Raw genomic sequence first — 9861 nt, 5'->3', positions numbered from 1 at the left:
TGCGGTTTAACTCGGGCTGCAGCCCGAGATAGTCCCTGCAGCTTTTGTGGCCTTAACTGCTAGGTTTGGAGTTGATTTGTTTTCTGAGGGCTGACCACTTTATCCTACCTCCAGTAATAACCTAATTAAAAAGCAAACTGAATGGGTGAGTTAATTCACTTTTTCTCCTGCTTAGATGTACCTTTCTCTAACCAAAAGTATCCTATTTCAAATAACTTCAAAATATCACAGGTGTGCTGATATTTGCTTTCTTTGACAGTATATCTTTCTTGATAGAAGTTCTTGATTTTTTTTTGATAAAGTAAAATTGAGAGGTGGGAAGATGGTGTATAGTCAGTTAAATTGTACCTACACTCCAGATTTCGGGGGGGGGGGGGGAACATACTATTTTGCTTTCATTCTTGCAGCTACTGTAGAGTTGGAACCTGCTCATACATGTAGCCCTAGTAATGGAGAAATATGTACAATAGCTTACATAGTTTGGGACTGCAGAGAAAAAAATTTATCTACATCTAAAGTTTATTCAGTATTTTGTGAAACTCATTTGGAATCTCACTTCAGGCCCATCTAAAAATGTCATATTATCAAGGGGGTAATATATCTTTAAAGAAAGAAAAAATCTAAGTCAAACTTGAAACAATTTAATTTATAAGCTGAAAATCAGAAACATTTGCTTCATATATGTCAAAATAAAATACTATGACTTCCCCAGAAAGTAATTTTAGGGAACCCTGGCTGCTGAAATCTGCCAGAATTCGCAAATACTTTTTTAAAAAAGTGTACTGCCACAAACGTCGCGTGCCAAAATATTGGATGCAGCTTAACAAGGAGGCAAACCGCTGAGGGACCTTGCGCTCGCGCCGCCCAGACAGGGGTGGCAGGGGCCCCTTCTCCCCATCCTCCTCTTGCCTTGCGGCCTGCGCCCCAGGAGGGGCTAGCGCGGCAGCTCCTCTGGCTTCCTCATTCTCTGCACGAGTTTGAAGGTGGGCACTGCCTTCCGCATAGGCGTTGCTGGTGTGAGGCTTGCAGAAAATGAGTCACACTGTTTCGCAAGGTTTTTTTGGACAGAAATAAAACCTATAACTCATAGTTTTCTTGGTATGGAAGTACCAGAAAGCAAGAAGTGATTGCTATAGTCAGAAACTTCTTACTGGGCAACTTCTGTACTTGGAGTGTATTGATCCATGGGTATATAGACATTATAGTAATAAAGCTAATATGTCTAGCCAGCATGGCACTCAGACTGCAGTGTAATTTGCAAGAAGTAACGCTTTCACCTTCACATCCCGAGGTAGCTGAAACAGTTATTTATTCAGCAGCGCGTAGACTGTATGTATATCTGCTCCCGTCCTGCCCAGAGCCCTGTTGTTATCTGAGCTAGGAGAGGTCTCGTTTGGCTCTGGGCAAGTCCTCGTTACGAGGCAGTAAAGGCTCTCGTTTCTGTACGTGTCACTGCTACCACTTACTGCATATGGAGTACCTGTGGAAAACAAAATGAATTAATTTCACAGGATTAGAATTGGTTATTTTTTTGTTTAAAAAATATCAAAATAAATTAATTCCCCCCCCCCCCCTTTAGGGGGGCAGAGGGGATCTCCTCTGTCCTATACCCGAGCACTGGATTGTATTCTGTTCTAAGTCAGAGTTAAGAGAAGTCATATACCAGCAATAGTGTAATGACTGCAGGATGGAGTGTCTGTGAAGCACTTCCCTAGCAAAATTTCTTTCTGGCCTCCCCACTGAGGATACAAAGAGCTTATGTTCTTACCTCGCATGGAGAATGAAAGCCTGAGACAGGGAGCTCTAACTTGATCAAAGTCAGAAAAGAGAGAAGAAGAGAAAACTGAGACTGTGTCTTCCAATTCTCTTGTATTTTATGTGTACAGTCCTCCTCAGATATCTACTGTTTGCTTAACTAATTTGCTTAGCGCATTTTTAATTGCCAAAAAGAATTGGCATTGTGTGACATTTCAGTACTATAAACAGTGAACTAAGAGTGTGTCTACATAAACAAGTCTGGAGCAGTGTGAACAGCTATTGAACAACAGCTCATTCTGCAGAGCCTCCTTTATGGATCTTCGTTGCATCTTTACATCAATTCTATTCTTTAATTCACTTTGGAAGCTAATTAACATTGATCTGCAGAAGCCTTCATCAGGAGATAGACGTGTATCAATGAATTAATTAATTAAATTAATTTAATTAAATAATTAGTTAATGCTAAAGAGCCCATGTCCACTAAATTCTCACCAGAGCTACCCTGAGTCAGCTTCTACGTGAGTCCTCCCATATAGACAAACCCTGATAAACCTGCAGTGCAAGATAGCTTCAATCTACTCTGAAGATAACTTCAAAAGCTTGTTCAAAACGTCATGCTTACATTCATTTTCTGTCATTCCAGTAGCATCACGATCTCTAGAATAAAAATGATGAGAAGATCTGTTTATAGTCATTCTAGCCTATGTAGATAACTTTAAAAATAATTTTTGATATTCCATCAGGTATGTTTTTTTCAAGGTAGTACCTGGTAAATTCTGTGGTTGTTTTCTTCCCTGAAACAGATAAAAACAGGTTATAAAGTGTTATTAATTCAAAAGCATCATTTGTAGGATTTCTCTTGAATTAGAGCAAAAATAAATGATTGGACATGTTCCTTACCTTTTGATCTGAACATCTTCAGATAGATCAGCCCTGCTGCCACACTGAGAAAAATAATCCCAAGTACAGCTCCAGAGATGATATGCCACTGCACAGCTAAATAAAATTGATTATATTTTTAACACATGAATCAGTAGTGACATTTGGATCAAGGTGTTTAGTCAGTATCATCATCTACAGTGTTTTACAAGTGATCACTTGATGTTTAGCTGCTGTGAAGATAATTTACATGTAACTCCCTCATTATAGATGACTGCAAATTACTTGATTTCTGTAGCACGCTTCCCTCATTTAAAAAAAAATTATTACATTCGTCTACACTGATGAGCAAAAAAAAGGTGTTTATTGCAGTGATACTGTGATACGTTCAGAGGTTGCCGTAGGATGTTGTCCGGTATGTATTTGTCCACATAGCACAACTTGAAAAAAGTAGTGGAGAGAATTACATTTTGAAAGGCATCTTAGACTGCTCAGCCTGTGTGCCACAGTCGCCAAGGGAGTTACGTTAGGCTTTACCAGCAGCCTAGGAAAGATCAAAACCTAGCCTCTCCCCAGGGTTTGTGGTCCCTGGCCATTAGGATACCTGATGCAGTCATACAAGGTATGCCAGGTACTGGGCGGAGTGGGAAGGCAAACAAGATCTTTCTGTTTTCCACCTCGTCTTGGGAAGAGGGGGAACGTGGAGGCTCTGTGCAGCCTGCTGCCTGCCCTGCTGCACCCTGCTCCTTTTTAAGGCCTTAGGTTTACTGCCCTTCGTCAGTTAGGTGTGAAGTTTTGGCTTCTCTGAAAAATGTTAACGTTGTACCTGGGTTAAAGATGCCTCTTCCGCATATACTGCGATATTGAAAGACTGTCCTCCCCACTCAAATTATTCTAACCTTGATCATAAAAAAGAAATTATAGTGAGACTGTAAACCACTTGCACTGTCATTCATTTTCCTTGGTGTGCATACAGCCTTATTGCAGATATGGAGTTAATCTTATACATGATACAATTACTTATCATCCACAAAGCATTCTACATGAAATAGTGGCCAAATGGTCCCTGGTACACTGCCACTTCATGATGCAGAGTTACTCTTTTAAGCTATTTAGAGAGTGATTAATACCCTGGAAGAATAATAATCTTAGAAAATGAATGATTTTTGAAATGAATTGCAATGTGTTTGATCACATTATTGGGAGATAGGATTTTATATGGCTTACTTTAGTGCCAGGATATAGAGCGTTTAAACAAGAGGCACTTTCTCAGAAGAGTACAGATGTTGCCACTACAAGCTACAGTCTGTTAGGAACATATTTTCCGCTTACATGCCGCTTTGTCTTTCTGAACATCCACAGACTGGTTATTAGGAACTTGCCACTCAAATTTACCATTCTGCCAGGCAGCAACAATGCATAAATATTGCCCGCTGTCAGAACTAGTGACGTTCAGAATAGTCATGTTATGTTTTTTGTGAGGAGAATTGAAGTTTGTATGGTTCAACAGTCGTTCCTGGATGTCTCGATCAACACAGCAGTGCTCATTAAAAGTCAAGCTTGAGGCCAGGTCTTCATTCGCAGCAGAAAAAAGGCATTCGCTTGTTTTACTGACTCTGATCCAGTACATAAAAAAACAGTGTCCTGAGCACTCAGTGTAAAATTCACAAGACAGGGTGATGTTTTCTTGTTCTTTGAATTTGAGAGGAACTTGTGATTTTTTCTGAACGTTGCCTGAGCTCTTTTTCCCTGAAACAAAGGAAACAAACACAAAAGATATTACGAATGAGACTTATCTAGCAATCGTTTGAGGAAATGTGAGAACTGCATGAAGAACAAATGCCATCTTAGACACAACTTAAACTATGTTTTACACACTGACTCACGGTAATTCAGTTAAAATATTTCTGTTGCGTTATACCTGGGTGACAAATAGAGATTATATTCCTTGATATGTCTAGACTGTAGGTAACATGGAAAACAAAGCCATCTGAAGTGACTCTCTGGCACCAGGATAAGTGGGTTTTTGGTAATCATTCTGACACTCAACTTCAACATAAACCATTAGGCAGTAATGCTCTTCAAAGGGGATGATGCTTTGATAATTAAAAAAAAAAAGTCATATATAAGGTGAAGTAGTCTGCTCTTAGCACAGTGGCATATGCTGTCAGTGGTACCTCCAGCCTCAGCGTCTGGGGGCCTTATCTAGCAAATCTGGACTTTTCTAAGCCATGCTGGAGAGGTGTCAGCCGAAGCCCTTCCTGGCCCCAGTGCGCAGTTGCCCTCCCTGCAGCCGGCCCTCCTCCCTGGTGCCAGGAATCTCCCAGCCAGTGGCAAAGCTCAGGCCATGCCCTTTTCTGCACTTGAGGCAACACACGGCGTTGTTTCTTCTGCTTGTTTTAGATCTGAAATAGGGCTAACTTGTTGTGAGTATCATCTAAGCAAAATGTTTAACAAGCTTGCAGAAGATTTAGAAATAATGGAATAGCTATTGAAGTCTAGCTACTTAAGGCAGTCCAACTGCACTAAACATTGAACAGGGTAATGTGAGAACAGCAACCATCTGCTTGTACATATAGGTTAAATCGCTTGCTATATCAAAAAAATTCAGTTTGCTTGACTATCTGAAATTTAAATGGCCAATTTTCCATTATAACACAAGCCAGCAAAAAAATGTAGCCCCTTTTCAATGCCAGGACTCTCGAGAGCGTTCTGGAAGGACAAGGTGCAACAGTCTTCATTAATTGGTCTATTGGGAAAATGTTCACAGGTCTAAGCCAAAGCTTTTTAAAACCTTTATGCTATTTTACTCCCATTTGCCAGCCAAAAAGACCCGAAGCCTTGGCAAAAATCTCATTCTGGGTGGAGAAATTCAGAAAGCAGAGTTAAAACAAGACTGTTGGTGCTGTGCTTCCTGTAGCTTAAAACTCCTTTTTCCTAAATCAAACTATTATCACTAACTCAGTGGCTCACTTTGTCTGCTAGGTATGAAGGAGATATGTGGCTGTTGCTTTGCTCCTGCATCTCCAAAAAAAGTCTCTATGGGGAAGTGAAGAGTACCAAGGTCAATGGGAGTTATTTAAAAAAGGCTGAGCATACTGTGAGTGAAGGTGCTAGGAGTCAGGACTTAAAACAGATTGAAACAATAAAAATGACTTTGGTAGAAAGTGTAAATCTTTAAAGGTACCAACTCGATTTTCTTTTATTTTGAATTTTCTTTTCTTTTTTTTTTAACAGCATGTTCTCTTCTCTCAACCATCCAACTTTCTCCTTTCTCCTAGATTCTGTGTTTATGTGATTTCTCCTCCTACATTCCACTCAGACCATAAGTCACAGTCACGTTCACCCTTAACTCGCTACGTTTCTTCTCTCCTCTGAAGAATTCCTTTTTTGTGTCTAAGATACAGGGTGTTTTTTTACAGTAGTAAAATATTTTTCCGTCTAAGAAAATGGGCTAAATGTTGTGGCAGTACACGTTCTCTAAAATAATCTCCTCTTCAGTGCAAACTCACCGATGTCCTTTATGGGCCTCCAAGCTGAAGATGAGCTTATTCGGAGAAGTATAGAGATATGAACTGATAAAAAGCATCACTCACCTGATTCAGTGTTAGTCTGTACAAGAAAGAAGTTATAGTGCCTGCAGTGAGACACATTGCTGAACAGTAGGGAAGTCACCGGTGCTTCATCACTTGAAATTGCTCCACATGCAAACATCCCCTCATCAGACAAAGCGTGTGTCACCTCTAAGGTATCATTGCAAGCCATTTCTGAACATGAGTGATTACACTTGGAAGAGCAGTTAATTAACTCCAGTTGTTGCATATCACTTGCTGTCTTATACCAGTCTGTTCTTTTATTTTCTTTAGCACCTGGCTGATTGCACTGAAGTATAAGATTTCCATGTTCTTGTTGGCAAAAGAAAGTCTCACCTGTTAAGAATATTTACATTGTTAATGAAGCAAACTTATCTGGAAAAACAGCCAGATCTTTAAAAACTTGAGCTTCTTTTGTGTTGTCAAAATAAGCTATTGTATTGGCAATGCAGTGATGGACCCTGTCCTCCTCAGGGGTCCGGCTGCGTTCCTCTTGGAAGCAGTTTCTAAGATGAAGCCTTCTGAACGCAGATCTGGACTCTTTGCTTGGAGTGAGCAGCATAGTGAACAAAGCATCGCTCATGTTTTCTAAATGATACAGTATAGGCACTCTGTTTGTTTAACAGAGCAATTTTGTGGATATTGCTGATCACATTAATGATACTAAATACAGTTTAAAGATGAAAATATGGTACAGATAGATATTTCTTTAGTTAAAAATCCCATATAAATTATCTTAAGAAGCAGGGAGCTACAGTCAGCCACTGCACTTTCAGCGCGGCAGGTTTAGCCTGCTGTCAGTTTGTGTCTTGCTAGGTATAAATGCAGTCTCTGATCTTGCAAACACACAGGCAGTTGAAACTACTTATATGTAGAATATTATTAATACTTCACTACTGACTGCAGAACTGGAGCCCAACTTTATTATGAACATTTTATGGAGCATGTATCCAAAATGCAGCCAACAGTACGTTTCAATATTTTTTTTCTAAATAAAAGAAAAATACTAAGAAATAAAGCCGTTTTAGTCAGTTAGAGTCCTCGTGTGTGAAGCCTCCACAGCCAGCTGCAAAATATTGAGTAGGGCTAGACCTGTGTGACTCAAGGATGGGAGGATGTGTTTAGGGATTGTACTTGAGCATCTTTAAAAAGGTGTAAAGATGTACTTGAGTACATCTTTATACTTTGTAATATTCTAGAATAAAGTGAGATTGAAAACTAAACATTTTAAAAAAGGAAGAAAAATGTTTGAAATTTTTCTGTCCATGTCTGTCTAGATAGCTGTGAAAACTCTCAATTGAGATAACTGGCAGAGATATATGAGACAGCCGTAAGAAGTGGAAATATTAATGTTGGCACCCCGAGCTGGCTGCTTGCAGCTTTCTACACCCCCAACGGCAGTTGTTGACGGCCAGGGTCTGGCACGAATGGGCACAAACCTGCCGTGCCCGAGGTCGGTGGGACCAGCTGTGAACGCTCCCCCTCATCCTCTTTCCCCATTTACCTGCCATCAGTGCTGCCACTTCTTTTCTGCAAAGCTGTTTTGAGACAAGGAAATGCTCTTTTCTGCAGTTTTAAGACGTGATCCTTCCGTAAGAGGAGCATGCCTATAGCCACTCCCTCGTGCAAGCTGAGGACTGATCTCTGCATTCACGTACTTTTGTCAAGGGTCTTTTTTATATATATGTATACACACATATATATATATATGTGTGTGTGTATATATGTAAAAAAAAGGAAGCAAAAGGAACTTACAGGTTGCTAAAGACAGAAATGAGAAAACGTACTCTACCTGTTATTTCTCCTAGAAAAGACAAGATCAGTAGGAAATACATTCCTATCCGCAGGGAGGAGGACAGTGTGGCTATCCGTTTCACTCGCTTTCTTTCCTAACTCTAAATAGGGCTCAGGAAAAGAAAAAAACGGAAGTGATGACAAGGCACAAAGCCCTAGCCTTTCCTTCCCAAAACCGCTCTGCCATCTAAGACTAAACCACTTAAAGATGAAACTGAATGACAATAAATTAAGGTCGGCTCTAGGGACCAGCAGATCTGTACTGCTTGTGTAGACATTTTTCATTTACTTTAAAATAGGAGAGCCCCTGTATCCGTAGATGTGCAGCCATAGTGTCAAGTAGCGTAACAGGGAGCCGTGGCACGTGCTCGCTGCCCCTCCGGTGGCTGCTGCAGGTCCCCGTCGGCATCGTCCTGCTGCAGCCATGCTGCTGCATGCCCGGCAGCGCCGCAGGGGTGGCCACGTGCGTGGGAGCACCAGCGGCGCGGGCATCTCGCCGGCAGCCTCGGGAGAGCTTTAGTAGAGAAGGGCTATCGATCGCAGCCCTGCTGCGGTGGCCTCGGGCCCCTGGCAAAGGTTAGCGTTGCTCCGAGACCCGCGCTACCATGCTGAGGGCTGTCAGCCTGCAGCAAATCAGAGCAGGCTTCATGCCTGGCCGCGCCTGGAGAGGAGCCTTGGCTGGAGCGGGCTCCCATAGGCAGCCATCGCTGCGCTTTTGGCCACAGGACGAACAGGCTGAAGTTCAAACTGCAGTTCTGTATCAGCAAGTGTTCAGAGCAGACGCAAGCAAGGCGTTGCACAGCTTCCTTAACGTTCAAGTCTCTCAACTCTGTTTCTGCAACAGCCGTCCCCTCACGCTCCTGTACTGCTTGTGCTCATGGGGACAGGCCACAGGCAGTGGCGTTGCTCCTCCCAAAAAATACTATGTTTATGACAGAGACTTTGCCAGCTTTCTTACATTTGTTTTTCTTCCAGAAATAATTTTCCCATGTCAGGTCTTTCGTTTGCTAGCCAGTTCTTGCCTCAGTATTGGCATAATGAAGTAACTCAATGGGGAGGTATGGTAAGTTATATTTTAAAAGTGTTTGTGAATAATAGTATGTACTATCTCTTTATTTATAATAATTAAAAAGACAAGTCGGGAACCTTCTGCTTGAGGTGCTTAATCTTTTTGTCTTTGTTAATCATCTGTTCACAATAGAGAAACAGCAGTGTGCATACATATTGCTTGAGTGAAACGTCTCAAGAAGAGTATGACTGTATAAAGTGCTATGATGAGAAATTAACTACCAAGTGAAGAAATTTTTCTTAAGAGGAAAGCATGTTTTGTCTCGCTTCCTTTTTTTCTTTACTAAAACTGCCAGATGGTAAAGCAAAAGGCAGAAGTTAAGAAGAAATAGAAAGATTTAAGATAATAGTATCTTCCACATGTAGCAACGTGTTGACCGCATACAAGTATCCTGTTGATGTGGCATAGATGACAGCAGATACTTGTGATCAGGAGATACAGAAAGCAAAGACGAAAGTGCCACAGGATGTGTAAACAGGGAATGTGTGCACATAGATTTCATAAAAACAGCTGTTCTTGTCTTTTCAGATTTAAAAGACAAAATAATAAGCCAGATTTGTGAATGTATCTTTATATTCCTCATCTCCAGGTACAGGCCTTTTGTTTGTATTTCCTTGCAAAGCTAGCTCTTATATGTGTGATAAGTTGCTCTGAGTAAGCCATGTAGATACTTGGGAACATGCTTGCTTGCTTTTTTGTTCACTGATGGATTTGGGTCTGGCCAGTTGTTTAGGCGATGGGAAGAGCTTGAAGACCTTGTCAGAACTA

The 9861-nt window shown here is 41.1% G+C and overlaps 2 protein-coding genes across 4 annotated transcripts in view; one reads left to right on the top strand and one right to left on the bottom strand.

Moving 5' to 3' along the window:
* Positions 1–627: 627 nt before the first annotated feature.
* On the bottom strand, positions 628–8131 carry LOC104148313 (uncharacterized). Of its 3 annotated transcripts, none has more exons than XM_068958740.1 (7): positions 8023–8131; positions 6234–6566; positions 4033–4386; positions 2659–2754; positions 2525–2552; positions 2381–2415; positions 628–1480 (listed from the first exon to the last, which is right to left on the bottom strand). In XM_068958740.1, exons 1-7 carry the CDS (start codon positions 8063–8065, stop codon positions 1305–1307), a joined length of 1065 nt encoding a protein of 354 aa, XP_068814841.1. In that variant the 5' UTR covers positions 8066–8131; the 3' UTR covers positions 628–1304. The 3 variants fall into 3 exon arrangements, with proteins under 3 accessions (XP_068814841.1, XP_068814840.1, XP_009679761.2); XM_068958739.1 differs by lacking the exon at positions 8023–8131 and adding an exon at positions 7735–7870 and having other exon boundaries at positions 629–1480; positions 3970–4386; XM_009681466.2 differs by having other exon boundaries at positions 1166–1480; positions 3970–4386.
* A 937-nt stretch (positions 8132–9068) lies between these two features.
* MYO1E (myosin IE) overlaps positions 9069–9861 on the top strand; it is a 125615-nt gene continuing 124822 nt past the window's right edge. Inside the window, exon 1 of the mRNA XM_068958851.1 lies at positions 9069–9087. The gene's annotated coding sequence lies outside the window, so the exon portion shown is untranslated. The remainder of the gene's footprint in view (positions 9088–9861) is intronic.

Source organism: Struthio camelus, chromosome 12 (genome assembly GCF_040807025.1).
Source record: "Struthio camelus isolate bStrCam1 chromosome 12, bStrCam1.hap1, whole genome shotgun sequence".
In the NCBI taxonomy this organism is placed as follows: domain Eukaryota; kingdom Metazoa; phylum Chordata; class Aves; order Struthioniformes; family Struthionidae; genus Struthio; species Struthio camelus.
The sequence above is the reverse complement of the archived record's forward strand: the minus strand, read 5'-3'. Positions and strand labels throughout refer to the sequence as shown.

Coding starts and splice junctions, on each gene's coding strand:
- LOC104148313 (XM_009681466.2), bottom strand. CDS start 8,065: ATGTATTTCCTACTGATCTTGTCTTTTCTAGGAGAAATAACAG. Junction 4,387..6,233: donor ACAGACTAACACTGAATCAG/GTGAGTGATGCT, acceptor CCTTTGTTTCAG/GGAAAAAGAGCTCAGGCAAC. Junction 2,416..2,524: donor ACAACCACAGAATTTACCAG/GTACTACCTTGA, acceptor TTTTTATTCTAG/AGATCGTGATGCTACTGGAA.